General features: G+C 38.9%; 1 protein-coding gene across 3 annotated transcripts in view; it reads right to left on the bottom strand.

The window, feature by feature from the left end:
- Positions 1 to 3,134: 3,134 nt before the first annotated feature.
- Positions 3,135 to 25,492, bottom strand: part of LOC123595379 (X-linked inhibitor of apoptosis) — a 49,631-nt gene continuing 27,273 nt past the window's right edge. For all 3 annotated transcript variants that reach the window (XM_045473046.1, XM_045473044.1, XM_045473045.1), the window contains 6 exons: positions 23,632 to 24,540; positions 22,469 to 22,568; positions 21,123 to 21,201; positions 20,404 to 20,446; positions 15,240 to 15,440; positions 3,135 to 7,908 (listed from right to left, as the gene is read on the bottom strand). In XM_045473046.1, coding sequence (XP_045329002.1) covers positions 7,715 to 7,908; positions 15,240 to 15,440; positions 20,404 to 20,446; positions 21,123 to 21,201; positions 22,469 to 22,568; positions 23,632 to 24,508 — 1,494 coding nt within the window. In that variant the 5' untranslated portion in view covers positions 24,509 to 24,540 and the 3' untranslated portion in view covers positions 3,135 to 7,714. The remainder of the gene's footprint in view (positions 7,909 to 15,239; positions 15,441 to 20,403; positions 20,447 to 21,122; positions 21,202 to 22,468; positions 22,569 to 23,631; positions 24,541 to 25,492) is intronic.

Here is a 25,492-nt window from a genome sequence, read left to right as displayed (position 1 = left end):
TACGTTCCGAGGTCCTTGATGCTTGAAACTGCGGATAGTACCCAACCCTAAATATACTGTTTTTTCCTACACCTACATACCTATGATCAAGTGTAATTTATAATTTAGGCACAGTAAGAGATTAATAATAAAGAACAATGATAACAAGACTGTAATGGAAGTTATGTGAATGGAGTCTCTCTCAAAACATCTTTTCTTCCCCACTCAAAACATCTTGTACTGTGCTCGCCCTGCTTCTTGTGATGGAAGGTGATAAAATGCCTATGTGGTGAGACGAAGCGAGGGGAATGACGTAGGCATTGTGACGTAGCGTTACTGACCTTCTGATGATTCGTCGGAAAGAGAGTCATCTGTTTCCAGACCACAGTTGACCACAGGTGACTGAAACCGTGGAAAGGGAAACTGAGTAAGGGGAGACCACTGGAAAATATATCTTTCGAATATTGAATAAAGTTTGTTATTCAATATTCAATATTCAATAAAGTTTATTGAAACGAAACTTAGATTTTGGAGAGAGATCATTGTTTAAATACTATTAACCTCAATTGAGTATACTCTAGCTGTGTTTTGTTTTGTTTTTTCAAATTTAAACTCCTTTGGGAAACTTTGAATGGGGAAAACAATGATCAGAGTCTGGTTTCTCTTAGATTTTTATTCCTTATTTGTTTTGAACCAGTATCCTTCCAATATTTATTCATAAGCCAAAGTTAACAAGTATAGGCCCAGGCAAAAGAGTTTTTATGCTGTCATCATTAATTATGCTGCATACAACGTCTTGGAAATCTCAAATTAACCAGGATAAGATCGGGGGAAAAAAACACCTCTGAGCAGACCAAACCTATAGAAGCCAGATGTCCAGTTTATTTATGTATTTGTTATAAGCAAATTAGCGGTTCACAGGAATAGAACAGAAAACCACCGACTTTCATCTAGCCTGAAGACTTTAATTTTGGTTACAGTTAAAGAGACCAATAGTGACCTATGAGTGTGGATTTCTTCAACTCGAAAGGCTTGACGCCACTAGAGGAAAAAAGAATTCAGAACTGCTAGTTATTAACATTAGAGAGGCTTCCGACTTCATCGCAGAGTAACTGTTCACATTTCATTGAAACTTTGGATCTTTCTAGAAGTGCGGGTCTGTTCTGTACCATTTCAAGTGATTGCTGTCACACTAAGTGCTTACGAGTGTGTCGAGTGGGTCTTCGAATCTTTAACTCTTCCACGGCTTGATTGGAGGATAGTTTAACGGCACGGGCAGCGTGGGGCTATTCTGAATTTAGCAGTGAAAGGGCTGAAGATTTATACTCATAAAATTCAAAGAGTACTGTATGCAAGAAAGTTTTGTTGAAAAGTAGAATCAGAAGGGACTTTCAGGATGTATTTTGTGCCGCGTTTTGCTAACAGGAGAAAATACAGGACTGGATCAGCACTAAGTTAGAAGGAAAAGAAAGGTGAGGAGGACAGTCATTTGTAGAGGGCTGGACCAATTTGATTTACAGGTTTCAGCCATTTAATTCTTTCTGGATTCGGACCCCTTATGATAGCCCAGTGATTTCCAAACTTTAGCCTGCATCAGAACCACCTAGAGGGCCTGTTAAAACACCGAAAGCTAGGTCAAGCCCCAGAATTTCTGATTCAGGAGGTTTGAGATGGGGCCCACACATCTGCATTTCTAACAAGCTCCTAGCTGACGCAGATGCTGATCCCTGGACCACACTTTCACAACAAGCCATCCATATACCATGCAGTTAGCCTACTAACCGCATTTTATATATATATATATATATATATATATATATATATATATATATATATATACAATTTCTTTGTATTAAACTCTGTGCCCAATGTGAGGCTTAAACTCATGACCTCAAATCAAGAGCCGCATGCTCTACCGACTGAGCCAGCCAGGTGCCCCTAGCCAACTAACTTTTAGTAAGTACCACATTTATTCTATCATCTATAAGCAAACTACAAATGATATAGTGAGGACATAGTTTTGGGTTTGTTTTTTTTAAGATTTTGAAGTAATCTCTACACCCAATGTGGGGCTTGAACTTACAACCCCGAGATCAAGAGTCACAGGTTCTACTGACTGAGCCAGCCAGGTGCCCCAAGAACATAGCTTTTAAGTATTTTTATTTTATGTTTGGAGGGAGAGAGAGCGCGCACAAGCATAGGGGGAGAAGGGCAGAGGGAGAGAGAGAATCTAAGCGGGCTCCCCGCTCAGGATGGAGCATGAAACGGGGCTCGATTCCACAACCCTGGGACCACGACCTGGGCCAAAATCAAGAACCGGTTGCTCAATCAGAGCCATCCAGGCACCCCTTTAAGTATTTTTAAGTATTAGTTCTGAGGGGTTTATTTACACTAATTTTCAAAGAGGGGAAAGGGGGAATAAAGTTGCCTTTAATTCTTGTGGAGATGTCCATTAAAATTTAGCAATAGCGGGCAGTTAAAAATTCAGTGCTTGTAAAAAATGTTCTAATTACAGGAGAAATGACACAACAGCTAGGATTTGTTCTAGAATATGCAAGTGAACCAAGGATGGGGGATGGGGGAATCCCAGATGAAACGAGATGGGCAAAGTGTTGATATTTATTGAGGCCGAATGAGGAGTGCCATGGGATTAGCTCTGCTTTCCTTTCTATTTTTGTGTAAGTTTGAAAATTTCTGTAAGAGAAAGCTTTTTTAAAAATTTTGTTTTTGGTGTCTTCTTTGGGGCTTGAACTGTAAGAGAAAGCTTTGAAAATTCACATCTTTATCAATATTCACTGAGAGTATAGTTGACACGTATGAAGAAAGGTAGACTGCATTTAAATGGTTTGTTTTCGAGATTTGTTATGGTGACTATATTATTCCCTTGGGACAAACAGGCCAATCTTTGTGGAGAGGGGGTGTTACTATAGTTCATGTTTTTATACATCTTCAAAACTGTGCTTTTCATGCACAGACAGAATTCTACAAATTAATATGAAAACAGATGTCTGTTTTAACATGCCATGACTTGATGTGTACCTTAATGCCTGGTCCAATGGCAGAAAATATATATTATAGTTGGGTTTCATTTGCCTATTTTTAAGAAGGCTATTTCAGCTTTTCTGAGAAAGTAAAATAAATACAAAGTAATATGGTACCATTTTAAAGAATAGTGCTTTATTGAATAAGTTTTATTCACAGAAAAATAAGCTTTCATCTATGAATGACTGCCAGATTATACAGTGGAAAGCAATTTTCTTAGTTTTCCATACTGATGGAAAGGTTTCTACTAAATGAAAAAAGCCATAAAATTATATTCACAAATATAGCACTCTATCTCAAAACATTTCACATGATTATTCACAACACTAATACAATGACATAAGAACCTGTCATTCTGTCAGATTAGATAAAATATAACAGTAATGAAAAAAATGCAAAATCTTCTAATAAAAATTACATTAAAGCCTTTATTACAGCAAATTGAAAATGCAAATTTGTTACTAAGCATAGAGAAAATGACAAAATATACTTATATAATCTTAAATGTTACATTAATGATACACAATAAGAATGTAGTAAATGCCAAAAAAAACTATATGCATATCTGCAAACATTAGTCATCAAAATAGAATCTTACCACCCAAAACATTAATGTAGTATTGTACAATTTGAAGATATATGTATTTAAGATTGTCCTATGGTATTAGTCATAAAGTGTCATTTAATATGTAGTGAAAGCTACGGTATAGAAGAAAGAAGAGTTGAAAAAATAAACATCTGAGACCTCCCAGGAGAGGTAACTTGAAGTTTTTCACCTTCAAACTATGTCCCAGTCTGGGCTGCCACTAATTAGCTATACAGCTTTGAGTAAATCACTTCACTTTTGAGCCTCAGCTGCCTCACCTGTGAAATGAGGGGGATGAATCAGATACTCTCTAAGGTCACTTCTAGCTCTGACCCTCTATGATTCTATTAGGCCGCTAATGAACTTCACATTGTGCTAAGTGTACAAGAGTCAAACTGAAACTGATTGGGAAAGTGGGAATAAGCCAGTTGTTTCTATTAAGAAAGCTCACCTGAATTTGATAAGAATAGTTTTTTCAAATTTTTTAAAAAAGGAACTTAAATATTTTTAAGGACTTGACCTATTTATTATAATTTACATCTTAACTATGAGAAACACCAAAAAAGAGGAGTTAAGAGTCACTGAAAGAGTTATCATCTAAGTGGTGGCCCAAATTTCCAGAGTCAAGGCAAACCCATGACGGGCGAGGGTGTGCTAGGAAGGGAATTAACATTTGTAGTAGGTATTTTACATACACAGTCTCCCCTGAACTCTCATAATTTTGTAAGATAGGTGAAGAAATAGCTCTCTCTTTTTAATCTTTAAAAAAAAAATGTTCATTTATTTTTGAGAGACAGAAGAGAATGCAAGCAGGGAAGGGGCAGGGAGAGGGGGAGACAGAGAATCCCAAGCAGGGTTCCACACGGTCAGCGGAGAGCCCGATGCGGGGCTCGAACCCACAAACCGTGAGATCATGACCTGAGCCGAAACTGAAAGTCAGACACTTAACTGCCTGAGCCACCCCAGCGCCCAGCTCTTTTTACAGCAGAGTTGGCTAAAAATAACTACCTCTGTCAAATACCCCCTCTCGTTTTCTTATTTCTCTAGGGGAAATGAAAAGCCTACCCTAGCTCTCCCGTTCCTCCACCCCTTCCCCCTCCTATTCAGCACCTGGGTAATCAGGACACAAATCGATGATTTGGGCCTAAGGAGTCCCACACATGCAACGAATGGCGTGATGGCAGTCTCCATTCAGAGAGTTCAAAATTCCAATTTTATCCACTAGAATGAAAATGGGAACAGAACCACCAAGATTTAAATAATGTAACAACAAAAACAAGATCATAACATGCAGGGCCAAATCATATTATACACACCCATTACACCCACCCTACCCCACCTCAGCCCCTAGTCAAAAGGGCAAACAAACCCAAAAAATCCAAATTTAGCAGTGAAGGCAATACAAAACCGTTAATTAAGAAACTGGGAGTTTACTTTATAAACATTAAACCCATTTTTCAAAAATTGAAACAAGGATTTGATCAGCACACCAAATTATTACGAATAAAGAGAACTACTTATTACGGAACAACTTGACTCCTCACGTGACTGAAATGTAGTAAAATAGGTGGTGACTTCTTAATCTTTAGCGTGGACTCTAGAACAGAAAAGGAACGTCTACATGTAGATATGGAGACCTATTTTGGGAAAGGGGAGGCACAGATTTGGATCTGGGTGTATTTGTGACCTTGCAAGTAATCCTTTTTTTTGCACAACCGGATGGAAAGGGTCCAGTGCTTTTTATAGTGAGAACACAAACATCGGTAAGTCTTTAAAAAAATTTGATTAGAAGTTGGAGTGTGGAGTGATTTCAGGGTCTGAAGCAACAGCATTTCTAAACAATTCTTAAAATAAACTTGTTAGCCACATCAGCTTCATGCATTACATTTCACAGCTCACGGGGAGAAAAAAAAGGTCTTTCTTAACTCTAAACATACAAGTTTTAAAAAGAAGAGTTTTAAATGAACTGAGGCTCCCGGAACAGGAAAAGCCTTATGTTAAAACAATTCAGTCCTTGGCCAACAACTAGATTGAACTAACTACCTGCCTCGGAGCTGACACGTTCTGGAAAATGCATTTAAAACACGTTAACACTTTTCTCCCCTTATAATTTAAATCCCAAGCTTAGACTACATATGTAAAATTTAACTTAATGAGTATATAACTACACCTGAGAGGATGTGCAGAAGGTAAAGAAGTGGGAACTTACACAACAGAACAAGAACAGGGCAGTCAGTATTTAATTTAAAAAGTTCTCACTGAAATTCGCAATGCCTTAAATGAGTATCACTGAAAATTGTCATCGACAGAGGTTAGGAGAACATGACGGTACTCTTTCTCTTAGAATATACAATGAAAACAGAACTTTGAAATTTCACTCTCAAATGTTTCTCTGCAGTAAAATGCCTCACTCACCTCTGTGACAGGTCAGTTTAAGAATCCTATTAAGAAAACCCCGGGTGTTCTAGGAAGCACTGATAAACTTCCATTTTTTATCTATATTGACTCCTATTCAAGTTTTATTTTAAGATTGAAGCAAGTATTCTCGCTTTCCTGTCAATATTTTACAATTTCCAAGAGATTTTAAGGATCTTGAGAGAACATTTCAGAAGTATCCACTACTATTACTAATCAAGAAAAGAAAACAATTAGGTCAAGACTTGACATTTTGTCCTATATACATCTTAATTATCCTAACAGTAAAAACGCACATGAAACTTTAAGATACAAGACGATATGGGAACCTCAACAAGAAAGCTGTCACTCTAACTACAAGCAGCGTACAAACATGCGTCTACTTTTTCCTACATAAGCTGACAGATGTTTAAAATACTGGGTTAACAAAGATCTTTTAGTAAAGTGACTTAGGCAGGCTTAAACTAGCAAGGATTAAGGCTGAATCCTTACTAATTAATTGGAAGATCTGAGACATATTTTATATTTCATTTTACAAAGTCAGGAATATTTATTTTGAAACAAGAGAAGAAGACATGGTCTACCTGTCAGAAAACTACCACTCAGAAATATTTTTCATCCACAAAGCAGGAAAAAACATAAAGACATTTAAATTTCACATTGGCACCAAAAAGGTTAACTGCTCTGCCTTCCTGGATTAGAAAAACTAAAGCTGAGCAATAAGTAGTTTTGCAGGCGTTTGAACATGCCTAAGCCTTTAAATCAGTAAAATACTTTCTAAAAATTCTGATTACAAAAGTAATACATACTTATAAAAAATTCAAACAGAACAAAATGAAAAAAAAAAAAAAAAAAAAAAAAAAAAAAGAAAGTGAAAGGCCCCTGCAAACCACCCCCCCCCCCCCCCCGGGACCCACCCCTTCCCATCAAGAGAAACCACAATTAACAATTTGATGCATCATCTTTTCAAATCTTTTGTTCTATACAAATACAAAAACACACACACTTTCATCTGGCTCATTCTATACATAGTGTTTTGCCACTTCCTTTGACACTTAATGTAGCTCTGACATCTTTCCATGTCAGTACGTGTTGGCTACGTGCTATTCTATCCTTAAATACCCTTTTGACAATGGCAAAATCATTTTTTAAAATCACCCACCCAAGCACGTGTGTGTAATTTTAAAAGAGAATGGACAGAATCCTAAAACACAAAGACAAACGTCTAAAAATAATCTCTATCTTTCCACCAGTGTGGAACAGTTCATTCCTTTTTCACACAAAACAAATTATGTGATTGGGGAGATTAATCTCCACGTTTACACAGAATGCTCCATTTGTTAAGCCTATATGAAAAGAATGAGAAATTCAGTTGATTAATTCACTTACACTTAGAAACCAAGTTAGTGTACTACAAATACACACTGCAGTCAGTTACAATATGATGCTTAGCCTAGCTTTCAATTAAATAACAGTAAAAAAAAATAAGATATATAACATAGCTAATATCTCCCCCAAATCCAATCCAGAAATTCATATTTTAGATTACAAACTAGAGCAGCGTACTTTACATTTTGTCTACTTGGTAGCAAATGTTAATGGCATTCAATGCTGATTACTTAAAGTCGGTTCACATCACACACTCAATCAGGGTAATGAGAAGAACATAATGCGCCTAACTGTAGAGTTAGATTAAGACATAAAAATTTTTTGCTTGAAAGTAATGATTGTGTAGCACATGGGACATTTGTCAACTGCTTCAGCACATTGTTTACAAGTGACCAGATGTCCACAAGGAATAAAAACCACAGCAATATTTCTATCCATACAGATTTTGCAAAGCTTCTCCTCTTGCAGGAGCCTTAGCTGCTCTTCGGCACTAATCTCTGCACAAAGAGAAAAGAAATGGGTTAATTTTAGACTTCCTTAGCTGCCGACATTGACTGAAACAACGTGAACCCCTACTACGTGCCAGGCACCAATCAGGTGCTGGGAGACAGGAAGACTCACGTGGGACACCTGTTCCTGAGTAGCTGGTGTGCCAGGGGGAGAGAAGGATGGGAGCGGAGGCTGTGCAGGGAAGCACAAAGTACAGAGTGAGAAGTGCTATAATAAACTATGTATAAAGGACTCTGGGACAAGATGAGAGGCCAAGTTCTTCTGTTCAGATGCACAGGGGAGGGCTTCCTGGGCTGGTGGCTGCGCGGTGGGGACCTGGGTGATGTGGAAGAGTGACATTTACACACGGCCAGCGACTTGCCTGGCAGAGAAGCGAGGGTGAAGTAAAAGAAGGGACACATGGAAAGGCTACGGCTCACCCCGGAAGCGGAAGCGGATGGATGGGTCTGAGGGACACTTCTGAAGTGAGACTAGGAGGATTTGGTGATTGACTAGATGGCTGGGGGGGGGGGGGGGGGAGAAAAAATATGAAACGGGTTGATTGTAAGACTTCTAGTGTGGCTGGCAAGGGGATGGGAATGCCAAAAGGAAATCTAGAAGGAGGTACTGGCTTGGCATTTTTCAAGTTATTTTTGAGATGTCTGCAGGGCATCCGTACATAAAATGTCACTGGCCAGCCATGTTTGGAGGTCTGAAGTCAGGGCTAGAGACAGAGATCTGGGTGACATCAGCACACAGGTGGCACTAAGGTACTTGCTTAATTCAGCTTTTCCCAAACTAGGTTTTGTGAAATGTTAAATATGTTACAAAAATGTGTTTTGTGGCCGTAGTAACTGTAATGACCACAACCTCAATGATGGCAGCAGTTAACAATAATACAGTACTTATTACTATGTGCTAGACACTATTCCAAAGGCATTACGTATTTTAACAATCTTTGTAATCTTTGTATACGTGTGGTTTCCAAATCTGGCCTCCCATGAGAATCACCTGGGGCATTTTTAAAAAATGTTTCTTCTATTTTGAAAGAGAGAGAAAGCTTGAGCAGGGAAGAGCAGAGAGGGAGGGAGGGAGAGAGAATCCCAAGCGGGCCCCGTGCCATCAGCGCAGAGCCAGACGTGGGGCTCCATCCCAATGAACCGTGAAATTATGACCTGAGCAGAAATCAAGAGTCTGACACTTAGCTGACTGAGCCACCCAGGCGCCCCAGGGCATTTTTAAACACTAGATTGCTAGGCTCCATTCACTAAATCTAAAATTTCTAGGGTTGGTTTTATTTTTTATTTTGTTCTGAAATTAAAGTATGCAAAAAGAAACAGATACGGTTTTATACAGCAACAATTTCTGGGCTTGCACACACTGGCGATTGGGAACCACTGCTATGAAGTACAGGACAGTACAACACAGTATATGTCCCTCTTAGAAAATCACAATGCATGTCCCTATTTAAGTACAGAGCTCCTTTGTCACCACATTCCTTTTAACATGCTGGGGAATACTATTTTGAAAACAAGTCTGGGAAACAGTGGTTGAGTTTCGTTCAATAAGTATTTACTCAACACTTAACTAGGTTCTAGGGACTAGAGATACAATAATTAACATATCTAGACCCCAGGCCCCTAATCGTTCATAGACAAGAAACACAAGTAGACAGGAAATTATAAGAGAGCGTAAGGATAAAGGCAATTACAATGTGTTATCAAGAACACAGGAAAGGTGCGAGCGTGTGCTGGAGTGTGTGCACACACACATAAATAGAAGGCCTCCTGGAGGAAATGATACTTAAACTGGGTCCTAAAGGATGAGGAGTTAACTAGGAAGGAGAGAGAGAGAAGGCTCTGGGGGATGGAGGCGGTGGGAGAAGAGTGTCTAGGCAGGGGAAATGGCATAAGCTGGCTCCAGGAGGAGGGACGGAACCAGATGTGCAAGTACACGGGTAAGGCTTGGGAAGAGAGTCACAGGGAAACAGCATGACAAGAGGCTATAGAAGGTTAACAGGGGCCCAGTCATGGAGATTTGGAAACCCATGGCGCGCCTGGGCCGCTCAGTTGGTTAGGCGTCCAACTCTTGACCTCGACTCAGGTCATGACCTCACAGTTCTGGAGTTCGAGCCTCGTATCAGACTGTGCTGACCGTGCAGACCCTGCCTGGGATTCTCTCTCTTTCTCTCTCTCTCTCTCTCTCTGCCCATCCCCTGCTCATGCTCTCTCTCTCAAAATAAATAAACATTAAAAAGAAAGATTTGGCCACCCATGTAAAGGAGTTTGGACTTGTTCCTGAGGACGCTGGGAGCCAGGAGGAGAGAGATAGGAGGAAATTTGCGCTTTGGAGAGGTATGCCTGACTAGGGGTGGAGGGAAAGTATTATTTAATCTCTTTCTCCTTCTTCTTTTTTTAAATCTCTTTCTTCTTAAAAAGCAACCTAGAGGGCATAATCAAACCTATGCTCAAACATAGAATGCATCAGAGATAAGATCAAGTGCCTGTCCTCAAAAAGCTTAGTCTAATGGGCAGGACAGAAAACAATGTTACAAATGCTCTAATAGCAGGTAAAATCGAGAAGAGGGAGCTTCAGAACGCTACTCTGGGTATGGGGGTAAGCCTGAAAGAATGACCTCTCAGTGGAGCTGGGAAGGAGTTCACAAGATGGATTTAAGGGTGAGAAGGGATGGGGAGGTGTTTAACGGGGACAGAGTTTCGGTTGTGTAGATAAGAAGAGCTATGGAGAGTGGGTGCACAATGTCAATGTACTCAACACTATTGAACTGTATACTTAAAACCTTAAACTTTTTTAAGTTTATTTATTTAGAGGGGAGTACATGAGCACAAGTGGGGGATGGGCAGAAAGAGAGAGAGAGAGAGAGAGGATCTCAAGCAGGTTCTGTACTCCTCACCAAGTGTGACGTGGGGCTCGATCTATTGACTGTGAGATCATGACTTTAGCCGAAAGCAAAAGTTGGAGGCTTAACTAAGCCACCCAAGTGCTCCATAAAAAATTTTTTTAAGGAACGCTGGGGGCGCCTGGGTGGCTCAGTCAGCTAAGCGGCAGACTCTGGCTCAGGTCATGACCTGACCTCTGGGTTCACAAGTCAGAGCCCGCATAGGGCTCTCTGCTGTCAGCACAGAGCCCACTTCAGATCCTCAGTACCCCTCGCTCTCTCTCTTAAAAAAATAAGGAAACCTGAGTTTTATTCCCAGCTATCTGAATGACGCTGGGCAACAGCATAACTAGCTTCAGTTTTCTCACTGAAGCGATGAAAGTTATTATATGATCTTTCAGGTTCATTCTGGCTCTGATGGTTTGTGATTCCATTTTACAGACCACAGGAGAATGAAATGTGAGGCCTACCAACCACTGTTATCATCAACCTTCTCTACCTCGTTTTGGCCTTATGTACAGCCACTTAGATGGTTTTACCCCCTCAGACCAATAGTTTACCTCTGAAAATTATAGTTCATTCAAGCCTTAAGGCAACTATCGGATTCTACATCCTTCACTTCGTGCCTTTCCCCTTCAACTTTCTACAAGGCTTTCTTCTAGGTCAGGAGGTTCCTGGCACGTGAACTATGAAGGCAAGACCTAGATAACTTTGGATGGTATTTGCTAATATTTTTACTACGTTATTTAAAACTTTCTAGAATATGGGGCACCTGGCTGACTGAGTCGGTGGAGCAACTCTTGATTTCGGGGTTGGCAGTTTGAGCCCCATGCTGGGTAGAGAGATTACTTAGAAAAAAAAAATAAAAACTTAAAAAAACCCATTTCTAGAATAAATTGATGTTACTCATGTTACTATCAGAGCAGATCCATGTGGACAGGTTGATAAGAAATATGTATGGTAGTTGATTTTTATATACAGTAATACATACATAAAGGTTAAAATAAGCACTTTAGAAGTAAAGGGCTTTATAGCACACTATGTAATCTTGAAAAAGAAAGAATGAAAGATACTATTTGGTACTATTTTTAGAAGACCATTTACTAGGACATTCTCTGTCACACAGCCATTGGGATAAAAGCTAGCACTGGATGCAGGATTTCTCGGTAAGCAATACAGTGTAGTTTTCTAATAACTTCCACCTGCTCGACTTCAATTAGACCTGCCTTCTATTTTGTATAAAGATTCCTAGCGCCAGTCTTTCCTCCTCAGCCTTTGAGAAGAGGAATATGCAGCAGCCCTAGTGTGAGAAGACAGCCTGTATCAGTGACCCTGCCTCGCAATTTAGTGAGACTAAGGAGAGGTCAATTCCTGCCTCTGAGAGCTGCCCTTTGCTCAGACCCTGCTTCCCACACCATCCTAGCTTGCTGTGGTCTCAGTGATTAGAGGAGCCGCCAAGGCCTCCTGCCGGCTAGAAAACAGACACTCCCCAGTGCACTCTGTCCCTGCCCCCCACTACTACACCCCACTAACTCATTCTGTTGCATTCAATGCCTTCAGGTGTAAAAGCTAACACTTCAACTGTCAAACTTGAGTTATGGTTAAGACGCAAGGAAAAATGATACAATCACTTGAATTTCTATTGCAGTAGAAAGATGACTGAGTCAGTGGTCCATTTTACCATCTCCAAGACAAGTGGAGCTATTACAGGTTTTAAATAAACGCATCGTTAGGAAAAGGGTGGTAAGCTTTCTGCTGCATGTTTTATATCAACTGATCTAATTTTAAAAGCCATTAAAATCATACTGGTTTTTGACTGAGGTAATTATCTGAATAATGTTTTAGAAGCATTTGAAATAACTTAAAGATCAAAAGGGTCTATTTTTTAAAGTAAGCTCCACACCCAAAATGGGGCTTGAACTCAGAACTCTGAGATCAAGAGTTACATGTTCTTCCAACTAAGTCAGCCAGGCACCCTAAAAGGGTCATTAATGTAAAAAAAAAAAAAATTAGTAAACTTTAAGGTTTATTAGCACTGGGAGAATTTTCAACCTTTGGAAGAGGTGGTTAAGAGCTCAGAGAACAAAGATTATTATTATTTTTTTATTTTTTAGAGGGAGAGAGATAGTCCCAAGTAGGCTCCACACTCAGCGAAGAGCCCAATGCGGGGCTTGATCCCACGACCCTGGGATCAAGAGTCGGACACTCAGCCAACTGAGCCACCCAGGCACCCCTCAGAGACCAGTGATGATCACAACGTAACTCAGTACCCAAAATGTATTCACAATTTGAAACCTTTTAACCTTCAATGTTGCTGTCAAACATTAGAGTAGCTATCATCCTTAAAGAAGGAACCTGTATTTTTAATTTTTTTTTTTCCTAAAGGGAGTTCATATGATTCTCTTGCACATTATTTAATACACTTTCTAGGGATGCCTGGCTGGCTCAGTTGGTAGACAATGTGACTCTTGATGTCAGGGTTCTTGAGTCTAAGCCCCATGATGGGTGTGGAGCCTACTTTAATTAATGTTTTTATTGACTTGTGAGAAACAGAGTGTGAGTTGGGGAGGGACAGAGAGAGGGAGACAGAATCTAAAGTAGGCTCCAGCTGACAGCTCAGAGCCCGATGTGGGGCTTGAACCCACAAACAGTGAGATCATGACCTGAGCCAAAGTCAGATGCTTAACTGACTGAGCCACCCAGGCGCCCCAATATATGATTTACAGTGTTAGAGTGCCACTCATTCAAGCTCTATTTAGTAATATAGCACTTTTATATGTTCACACCACATGAAAAGTTGCAGAACATTCAAAATCCATTTCAACTACAAAACTTACAGATTCTATACACAGTGATAAAAGCCTTTTTTAAAAAATTTATTTTCAACATTTACTCATTATTGAGAGATACAGAGAGACAGAGCATGAGCATGGGAGGGGCAGAGACAGGGGGAGACACGGAACCCGAAGCAGGTTCCAGGCTCCAAGCTGTCAGCACAGAGCCTGACGCGGGGCTCAAACTCATGAACTGCGAGATCATGACCTGAGCCGAAGCTGGACGCTTAACCGACTGAGCCACCCAGGCGCCCCAATAAAAGCCTTTCTTGTTCTTTATCTAAACTAAAACACAAACCCACACTCTAAAATTTTTTTTAAGTATTTATTTTGAAAGAGTGCGCAAGAGACAGCACACGAGAGGGAATCCCAAGTAGGCTCCATGCTGTCAGCAGGGCTCGATCTCATGAACCATGAGTTCATTATCTGAACCAAAATCAAGAGTCGGGCATTTAATCAACTGAGTCACCCAGGTGCCCCCACACTTAAAATGAATAAATCAGTGGCTCTTACTTGGATCCCGATTAGAAGAAATCAACTGTTAAAAATGTTTTAAGACAAGGGGGAAAATTAAAACCAACTGATTTTCAGATGATATTATAGAAGTACTGGTAATTTTTTAAATGGGGTAACAGTATGTTATGGAATAATGTATCTCCCCAAAATTCGTATTTTGAAGCCCCAAACTCCCAACGTGATGGTACTCAGAGTGGCCCTTCGGGAGGTAATTACATTTAGATGAGGTCATAAGGGTGGGACCCCCTCATGGAATCAGTTTGCTTTCTCTCTCCTTCTTTCCTTCCTTTCTTTCTATGTATTTGTTTAAGTTTTATTCATATATTTTGAGAGAGAGAGAGTGAGAGCGCACAAACAGTGTAGGGGCAGAAAAGGGTGGGAGAGAGAGAATCCCAAGACACAGCTCGGTCTCACAAATCATGAGATCATGACCTGAGCTGAAATCAAGAGTTAGATGCTTAACTGACTGATCTGCCCAGGTGCCGCTGTATGTATTTATTCTTAAAGTAAACTCTATGCCCAACCTGGGGCTCAAACTCACAACTTGGAGATGAAGAGTCACATGCTCTACTGACTGAGCCAGCCAGACTTCCCATGGACTCAGTGTATCTATAAGAGGAAGAGAGACCAGAGTGCTCTTTCTCGGCCATGTGAGGACACACAGAGAAGGCAGCCATCTACAAGCCTAACCTGAGCACAGTTTAAGTTACTGCTTAACACATGGTATTAAGATTATGTTAAAAAAATCCTCATCTGTTAGATATATATTATTTACAGGTAAATGGTGTATGGGATGCCTGGAATTTTCTTTGAAATACATAACAAAAAAAGTTGGGGAAGAAATCAAACAAGATTGGAAAACTGTTGACAATTATTGAATCTGATCGATGGGTATGTCAGGGTTCATTATATGGCTTTCTCCACTTTTGGGTATTTTTGAATTTTTTATTGTCAAAAAGTCTTTAAAAATGTTTATCCTAAGGGGGATGTGAGAAGGAAAAAAATGAATGGGCCACAAAGTCATGTAAGATGCTGGCCATAAGGAAGTGCTGTTAGGTGTTTCTTGCTTTTTAAAAACAGTCACGCATACCTTTCTGCAATGAGGTCTGGCTTGGTTCATCCTGTGTATTGTCTTTCTGAGCACTCACTAGGTCTGTAACCAGAATCTCAAGTGATTTATAGTTGCTCCCAGATGTCTGAATTTTTTCTTCCATTACTTTCTTAATGTCCCTGAAATTGAATCCCATTCGTATAGCTTGCTGTACCATAGGATCTTGGAAGATGGCATCATCTGAAATAAAAATTGGTGAGAAAAAGGAACGTGGAATTTAAATAATTATTTTCATTAGCACAACTCAACAGCAAAGTATAGTTAAAAAGAAACATATAAGCAGCAAGCAAAGCCCCGCTCCTCAAAAAAACCAAAAAAACCCAAAATGCTAACCAGCAAATCAAAGCTACTTTGGGAAGTAGATTTTAAAATATTTAAGCACTGAAGAATCTTTCAGAATGTTATAATTGAAAATGCAGTATGTATTTTGTAGCACTATGAATTGAGATTAGGTGATTTAAAGACTAAAGAAACAGTGAACAATTAGGTAAAACTGAGAAGAAAAAGTTAAGTGCTTTGAAAATCAGAACTTTATCAAATCAGCTGTACTCATTAACAACTAACCTAAGTACTTAAAGAGTGGATGTCTTTCCCTTGTCACTAGCAATTATTTTGGAAAAATTGTGGGGAATACGGGGAAGTCCCAGTCTGTGACTTTGAATGTGAGTTTCCTATCTCTGAGACTTAGTTTCTGTAGCCAAGGGGGGTGAACTAGATAAGGCAACAAAATGAACAGAAATTCGCTTTAATGGTACTCAAAGTAAAATACAGGTTATATAGGGAACTGCCAAAAAAAAAAAAAAAAAAAAAAAGAGAGACTTACACCCTCTGATCCATCAATTCTACTCTTGAGTATTAAAAATAAGTACAAAGGTCCACCAAAGACATCCACAAGAATATTCACAGCAGTGTCATTTAAAACAGCCTCAAACTGGAAACAACTCAAATGTCTATCATCAGGTGAATGGATAAGTAAATTGTGGTATATTCCAATACTACACAGCAAGAAGGAAAAACAAACCACTGCCACAGACAATATGGACGAATCTCACAGATAAGATGAACAAAACGTCATCATAATGATGAACTAGTAACAAAGGAATACACTGTATGATTACATTTGTAAGATGTTCAAATCTAACCTATGGTAATAGAAGTCAGAACGTAACTTGGGGGTAGATACTGATTGGGAAGGGGCCTGAATGAGTTTCGGGCATGGTGGAAATGTTTTATTATCTTGATTTGGCTGATGACTACACATAAATGCATATTAAAATTCACTGAGTTGAATACTTCAGATTGGTCTATTTTATGCATTTTATTGTATGCAGATTATACTTCAATAAATGTTTTTAATTTTTAAATTTTTTAAGTTTATTTATATTGAGAGTGAGCATGTGTGCAAGCGAGCAGGGGAGGGGCAGAGAGAGAGGGAGATAGAGAATCCCAAGCAGGCTCTGCATTGTCAGCACAGAGCCCTAGGTGGGGCTCGAACCCATGAACTGTGAGATTATGATCCGAGCCGAAATCAAGACTCCGGCTGCTTCACCAACTGAGCCACCCAGGCACCCCTCAATAAATGTTTTTTAAAAAGAAAAACTGGAAAAGGATTTGACCATAAGAACTATTATATGGTAAGTAACAAAAGAAGTAAGAAAGTAACTTAAGATTTCTGTTTGATAAAGAAAAATTCTGTTGGGAGGTTATAATGCAGACAAAAGACCATTTATGAGAATACTAACGCATCTGGATGAGAAATCAGGGCAGAAACTAGGGCAGAATCAGTGGATTTTAGACAATATTAAAAAGGTTGAATTCATCAGACCTGGTGGTTAATTAAATGTAGAGGGATTAAGGAAAGCAAAGAGCTTAAAATGACTCAAATTACTGGGCAACTCTGTGAACTGTGGAACTATTAACCAACTTGGGGGGGCGGAGAGCAGGACTGGATTCAGTCAGGGTGGTTTTTAGAAATGCGGAATTTGAGCTGCTTTTGAGATTTTAAGTGGAGATGTCCAGAGATCAGCTGGACAGCGCTCTTTCCTGGTTCTACTGTCCGCGTTTTGTTTTGTTTTTTTCAGCTTGTTTTGTTGGCTCCTTCTGCTCACCTTCCGCTTCCCTCATCGATGCACCCTTTTTAATGATCTCTCTGGATGCTTCCCCCTACCACAATTTTACTCTTATTTAGGTGAGAGTTCCAGGTTTTAATATCCATGTACTTGGATATCCTGTAGGTATCTCAAGGTCACCTTGCTTAAAACTAAAGGCAGAGACAACAGGATATGAGAAACAATTAAAAGGACCCCTACCTTACACATATATAAAAATTAACTCAAAATGGATCAAAGACCTGAATGTAAGAGCTAAAACCATAAAATTCTTATTTTTTAATAAAAAGTTTTTTAATGTTTATTTTTGAGAGAGAGAGAGACAGACAGACAGACAGACAACACGAGCAGGAAGGGGCAGAGAGAAAGGGAGACACAGAATCTGAAGCAGGCTCCAGGCTCTGAGCTGTCAGCACAGAGCCCGATGCGGGGCTCAAACCCACAGACCATGAAATCATGACATGAGCTGAAGTCAGACTTTTTTTAACCCACTGAACCCCCCAGATGCCCCTAAAACCATAAAATTCTTAAAAGAAAACATAGATGACCTTGGATTAGGCAATGGTTTCTTACATTTAACACTATAAAAGCATAAGCAACAAAAAGAGATCAACTGGATTTCATCACAATTAAAAACGTATATGCTTCAAAGGACACCAGCTAGAAAGTGAAAAGATAACCCACAGAATGAGAGAAAATATTTGCAAATCATATATCTGACAGGGGGCTTACATATAACAAACTAGAATATGTAAAGAACTCTTACAACTCAGTAACAGAAAGATAAATACGACAACTGAAAAAATGGACAAAGGCAATGAACAGACATTTCTTCAAAGAAGACCTACAATTGGCCAATAAGCACATGAAAGGATTCCCAACATCATTAGCCATCAGGGAGATGCAAATCAAAAGCACAATAAGATACCACTTCACAAACCCACTAGGATGGCTGTAATAAAAGAACATACAATAACAAGCATTAACAAGGATGTGGAGAAATAAACCAGAACCCTTATGCACTGCCAGCGGGAATGTAAAATGGTGCAGCCACCTTGGAAAACTGGCCATTTATCAAAAGGTTAAATGTAGAGTTACTACATGACCCAGCAATTCCATCCCTAAATATATACTCAAGAGAATTCAAAACCTATTTCTACACAGAAATTTGCACACAGATGTTCATAGCAGCATCAGCATCATTCTTAAAAGCCAAGGAGTGGAAACCCAAATGTCTACCAACCGATGAATGGGTAAACATTCATGGTATTATCCATACCAAGGAATATTTTTCCACCATAAAAAAAGAATGAAGTACTCATATAGGAGTACCAAAATGTGGATGAACCTCAAAGCCATATATTATGATTCCATTCATATGAAATGTCCAGAATAGGTAAATCCAGAGAGATGGAAATAAATTAGTAGTTGTTTGGGTTTGAGGGTGAAGGGGCAGCAATGGAGAGTGACTGCTAATGGGTATAGGGTTTCTTTTGGGGGTTACGATAATGTCCTGCAGCAATTAAATAGGTTGTGATGGTTCCACAACCTTGTGAATATACTAAAAACCACTAAAGTGTACAGTTTATAAGGGTGAAATTTTTGCTATATGAATTACATTTCTATTTAAAAACATTAACCCTAAACCAGAGCAAGAGTCTCATTTAGTCATAAAAAACACAGTATGCATCGTAAAGGTGATTATTATCAAGAAATACTATAGAATCTTTGTTTCTGGATAATCTGAAAAATACAGGCTGGAATAAATGATTTCTTAAACTGTATTTTATATGCTCATTACAAAACCTGTATCAAACATTATCAAAATGGCTCTCTTTCTTAAGCATATTCATGAGTATATATAGTTTTCTCTTGCCTTGTAACCCTTAGGATACTAAACAGATGATGCTATAAGGAGTGGGGAATCAGCAGGCATTCTCAATAAACTTTCTACTATTTGATGTAAACATGATGCCTAAGTTGAGAATGAGATCTACAGTGTGATGTAGGTTTCAGAAGACCTCGTTTAGAGTCCTAGTTCCACTGACGATTTGTAAGGTAACTGTGGGCAAGACACTTAACCTCCTTGACTCTGTTCTTCATCTGAAAAGTGGGGATAACAATATCATATTTTCTTAACATAGTATTTTTCTGGTTTTCAAACATGCTTATGATGAGTAAATAATCTCTGAGATAAAAACCTCTACCTCTCTATAAGGTAACAGGAGATAAACCGAACCATGCCCCTCTGTGAAGAAACTGGGGAAGGCAGAAAGATGGCATGGGATAAGGAAGCAGGTAGGGCCGATCGTGGTGATGGCACATTAGCAGAGCACTGGATTCATGATCCTGGCTAACTGAAGAAGCACCAGGGACAAAAATACACTTAACTCTTCCTTTCGCAATTTTAACAGAAATGGCAATGGACAGCCTATAGCTGCTTCTCCTGAAATAGGAAAAGCTAACTGTCCAACTTCCATGTGAATATTCTTTTTTAAAGTCTTATTTTATTTTTAATTTTTTAGTATGATTAATGTAACAAAATATATAATTACATAACTTATGGTTTAGTATAATTTTTAATTTTCCAGTATAATTAATATACTGTTATATTAATCACATGAATGTTCTTAATAGTTAAACATCTGACTTAAATTTACAGGCACTTCACTAATTCTTAATTCATAGCAATGTCATCTCAAATAAACACACCCTGATTACCTTGAAAGAATAAGCTTGTATTTCCAACCTATAAATAACAACTATAATAAATTGGCAATGATGGGGCTCCTGGGTGGCTCAGTCGGTTAAGTGTCCGAGTTTAGCTCATGTCATGATCTTGAGGTTCATGAGTTCAAGCCCTGCGTCGATCGAGCTCTGCATAGATGCTTAGAGCCTGGAGCCTGCTTCGAATTCTGTGTCTCCCTCTCTCCCCCCTCCCCCCACTCACTCTCGCTCGCTCTCTCTCTCAAAAATAAACACTAAAAAAATAAATCAGTAATGAAATTAAAAGTATATTTAATAGGCATATTTACCAATTCTTTTGGTTAATGATGGCATTTTTTCAGCAGTTCTTACCTAAAACAGAAATACGGATTTTAAGTTAGAATTCTTTTTGGTAGAGGCAATTACCTCAATTTGAAAAGTTACATTAATCATGAATTTATAAATTGGCTTTATTCCAATGTTCACAAGAGGCATAAACTGATGAAGCTAGAAGTTAAAAGATCATTTAACCCAATCCATTCACTTTACAGACAAGAAGCTGAGACTCAAGGAGATTAAACAACTTGATGGAGGCAACAGAGTTCATGGTGGAGCCATAACGGCAACTCTAGCCCCCTGTTCTAGTCCACGGCTGTTCCCTCGTGGTGCCAATACCTTGGCCACCCCAGGCCGCACCATCAATTTAGACACATTTTTGAGACTTAAAATATCATCTATGAAAAGTTTAAAACTATTTATGAGTATAAAACACATTACACAAAAGTCTAATTTCAGAAAGCTGAGGGATTAAGTATTTTAGTTCTTAAAGCCCAGTTCTGCTTACAGTGATAGTTCAATCAGCTCACAGGGAGTCTCTTTTCACAAATCGGCTTCAGAGTAAGAATAACAAGCCATTCTTCAAGATCTCCCCTTTAAAGCTCACCATACACTATTAATTTAAAATACTATACTGTGAATTTTACACCAAGAAATCATTGCAAAAGAAATTACATATTTAAAAATATATATTCTACAATACGTGACTTACCATAGAGTCCTCAAGTGAATGGGTTAAATGAATATTGGTTACATAGTCTTGTCCCTTCTCTTCTAACAGATATTTACACCTAAACAATTAAAAGAAGGTTAAACTTTGGTAGCTGATAAATTAGTAAGGTAGAAGTAAAGATATAATCTCCATTATCTTAATTCCATTAACTTGCTTTTTGGTATTTCTAAGAAGTGGCAAAATAAAATGTTATTCAATTCCCTACCAACTGTCATTTTAAGGTCAAAAAATGTGTTCCCTTTGTTATGCTACTTTGTTAATCTTAGTGAGGCAAAAAATATCACCTATTAAATTATCACCTTAACATTTAAAAAATTTTCTTCAGGGGTGCCTGGGTGGCGCAGTCGGTTAAGCATCCGACTTCAGCCAGGTCACGATCTCGCAGTCCGTGAGTTCGAGCCCCGCATCAGGCTCTGGGCTGATGGCTCAGAGCCTGGAGCCTGTTTCCGATTCTGTGTCTCCCTCTCTCTCTGCCCCTCCCCCGTTCATGCTCTGTCTCTCTCTGTCCCAAAAATAAATAAACGTTGAAAAAAAAAAAATTTTTAAAAATAAATAAATAAATAAAAAATTTTCTTCAAACAGTTAATCTTAAATTTTATTTAGAGGATTAACCAACTGTACATTTTGAAGGAATTCTTTAGGCTTCTAACCTTTCCTTCTAAGGCTTTTTAAAGTTAAGATTTATTTTCAAACAACTGCTCTGAAGTTTTACGTTGTACTATTTTGCAGGCCACAAATTCACATCATTTACATACGTGTGTACTTGATTTTTAAAGAAGATGGAAAAGAGACGTTTAGCATATGTCGCTCTCATTCTAAGATGCCATTGATTATATGAAGCACGATTATTTTAAGTACCACCACTGCCAATTCAATTATGACCCACCTCCAGATGTGTCCTCATTTCAGAAATCTGCAAATGTGAACAACTGTGTGTGTTAGAATCACTGAGATAGAGTAAAATCAGCTAGGGGATGTCATGGGTTCTTAAGGAAACTCCTTGACAGCAAGGGCTCTACTGCCCATCATGAAAGAGCCTACCTCCAACAACAACAAAACCATATATTCCTAATCTGGCATTTAGAAACAGAATTATCTGAATGCCAGAGATACAATATACAAGCAATGAGTGCTTTCTCTGGTCACCAGAGAAGGCTTAGGACTTTTTTTTCCCCTATAAAGTAGGTGACCCCATTTTTATAAACCTGGTGTGAATTTCAAGCCATAGTGAGGGCAAAAATAGTTGAGGTGAAAAGTTATTCAAGATTTTCCTACTGCAAAGTGTCTAACTTGCCTGTTCCTGAATAAGCATTTAAATACCTTACCCTGGATACCACTTAGCATGTTGTTCCCAAGGGTCTTCACTGGGCTTCCAATCAGTTAGCCCTCCTCCACAGTGAAAGCATTTTACTTTATCACCTTCCCCTAAGAAAAGACACAAGTAAAAAAATACATGTGTTTGTGCAATTAAAAGCTAACGCAAAAATACTCCTTTTAACACTGAAATTAACCATTTCTAAATACATGAAAGCCTCACGGCTTCAAAGAAGACATTCAAATTCACATCTAAGTAATAGGCATGATTGTTTGAGGAGGAAACAGACACTAAATTCACTGAATTAATCTGAGGTATTTTACAGAAGACAAAAATAAAACTGTCCAATTTTTATGTGAAAAATTACAATTGTTACCTTCTCTCTAACATGTCATTTGGGGCCATCCATACTACACTCCTTCAAACTGAAACTTTAACAGTAAAGCTCAGCATAATGAAATTACTAGTAAGTTTCTCTACGGGTTATAGCTACGTGACACTAAATAAACCTTCATGGTTTCTGTAGGATACTATGTAAATAAAATATTGAAATAACTGAGAGTTTGTATTTTGGCACTGTTCAATCCTAAAGTAAATGGGTCAGATATATCGTGGTATAACTGAATATTCCTGGAAGGCATCACACTAATGGCCCTTCCTGACAAGTTTACAATAGTCCATTTGAGAAGTGCTTATTTGAAGCAATAAGGCATCATACAGGGCAGCTTTCAAACATATAGTCTATACATAAAAGGCAGATGCCAATTTTAATATCGGCCACACTAAACTCTTGACGTTAACTCTTTTGTGGGGTGCAGAAAGAATGCACGTAAGATATGCACTGAGCACACAGAGTAGGTGCTCGCTCCGTTATAGTCAGCCTTGCTGTCAGACCCATTCTCGTACTATCTTTTGCAGGTCACCCTTCTCCAAACAACAATCACACGAAGGGGAAGAGAACTCACGATATGGCGGTCTCTTTCACAGAAACGGAGTGCTTACATTGCAGATTCAACGTAAGGGTTCACAGATTTAATAGTGATACAAACCATCAGGCCAGCCTACACCTAAATATTTACCAGTTCAGGGGGCTACAGCAATCGATTTACTTTTTTAGGAGCCCTGAGATAGTTGGAAAGTTATTTAACAGCCTGATTTTATAATAACGTTTACCTAAAGCATAAAATCCAGCTCTTGCAAGCTGCTCCTTGTTAACGGAGTACATCCACGTCCCAAAAGTAACGATCCGTGCTTCATAATCTGCCATGGCTGGATTTCTTGGAGCATTTGTCGAGTTTGGGAAATTCCTATCAGAACTCACAACATCAGATTCACTTCGAACATTCACATTCCGGCCCAAAACAAAGAAGCAATTGGGAAAGTGCCGCCTGTGTTCTGACCATGCACGATCGCAAGGTTCCCAATTTTTCAGTTTTCCGCCACAACAAAAGCACTGCACTTGATCCTCAATACCTGTGTAGTAGAGTCCAGCGCTAGCTAACTCTCTTGGGGTCAGGTGGGCATAGTCTGGCCAGTTCTGAAATGACTTTAATCTAGCTTCTTCACTATACATGGCGGGGTTCCTCGGGTATATGGTGTCTGATATATCTACAACCTGTCCAGTTCTCAAAAGATAGTCTGCGTGAGTCTCAGATGGCCTGTCTACAACAAAATGATTTCTGTTTCCCAGATAGCTTTCAGCTTTATACTGACCATTTTGGATACCGGGGTTTGTAGGTTGTGCAGCATGATTTTCAAAATAAAAGCCATTGATAAATCTGCAATTTGGGGATACTTTCCTGTGTCGTCCAACCGCTGAGTCTCCATATTGCCATCTATCTACTGCTGCGTGGCAGCTGAAGCAGCGCACAGTGTCTCCTTCGCCGGTATACAGAAAACCCGCTCGTGCCAGCGTTGATGCCGAGACAGGACTATTACTTGGAAAATTAGCGAAAGTCTTTAATCTATTAAACTCTTCTACAAAGTCTTCATCCTTACTGAGATCTGCAGGTACACAAGGTTTAGATGCTTCAAAACTGTTAAAAGTCATCTTCTCCTGAAAATAGGACTTGTCCACCCTTCCTAAAAAGAGAACATGACATGAAGAAATCCAAAATGTGAGACGCAGCCAATATAATTTTGATATCAGAAGCTAATAAACTAACTACTGATGACATAAAAGTAATCATACAATCTCTAAGAAATATTCTAATTCTAAATATTAGAGTTCTACGTTACCACATGATTCAAGTTACAAAGTAAAAACCTGCATTTTTTGTTTTTTAGAGGAAAGTAATATTTAAGTAGGTAGAACTATTCGTTTTTAATTGCTTATTTTGCATAAATATGGAAACTATGTGATGCAGAATATATTAACATTATTAACCATGTAAAACCATTAATTAGGAAAAACAGAAAAGCATAAAATATGCAGATTCTTAAACTCCCTGCATAATTGTTATAATGGATCATTGTATAGTCAAGGCATCAAAGTTCAGTTTTAACAATTAAAAAAACTGTGTATGTTCAGAATGTTAATGAACTAATTTTTAATATTTCTTTACTTCCCTGCAGAGCAAAAGATACCTGAGTTTTATGCACGGTATTGGTTCCAGTATGTCCTTCAGGAGCATCAAATGTTTCTAGGGGCGCCTGGCTGACTTAGTCACTTAAGCGTCCGACTCCAGCTCAGGACATAATCTCACAGATCATGAGTTCGAGCCCTCCGTCAGGCTCTGTGCTGACAGCTCGGAGCCTGGAGCCTGCAGCCTCTTCGGATTCTGTGTCTCCCTCTCTCTCTGCCCCTCCCCCGCTCATGCTGTCTCAAAACATTAAAAAAAGTTTAAAGAAAGGAATATCAAATGTTTCTGATTTTCATGCATATGAAAATGGACTCTCGTAGTCCATTTTTTGTTGGAATTGGATCATTTCAGATGTATGTATTACTGCCCTCTAGAGGGCAGCTCCAGAGAGATTCTGAGTGTGTGTAGACCTTAATTGCAGTTACTTTTGCTATCAACTTCCCATGGTCAAG

This window comes from Leopardus geoffroyi, chromosome X (genome assembly GCF_018350155.1).
Source record: "Leopardus geoffroyi isolate Oge1 chromosome X, O.geoffroyi_Oge1_pat1.0, whole genome shotgun sequence".
Taxonomy (NCBI): Eukaryota; Metazoa; Chordata; class Mammalia; order Carnivora; family Felidae; genus Leopardus; species Leopardus geoffroyi.
Note: the sequence above shows the minus strand (reverse complement) of the source record. Positions and strands in the feature narration are given on the sequence as shown.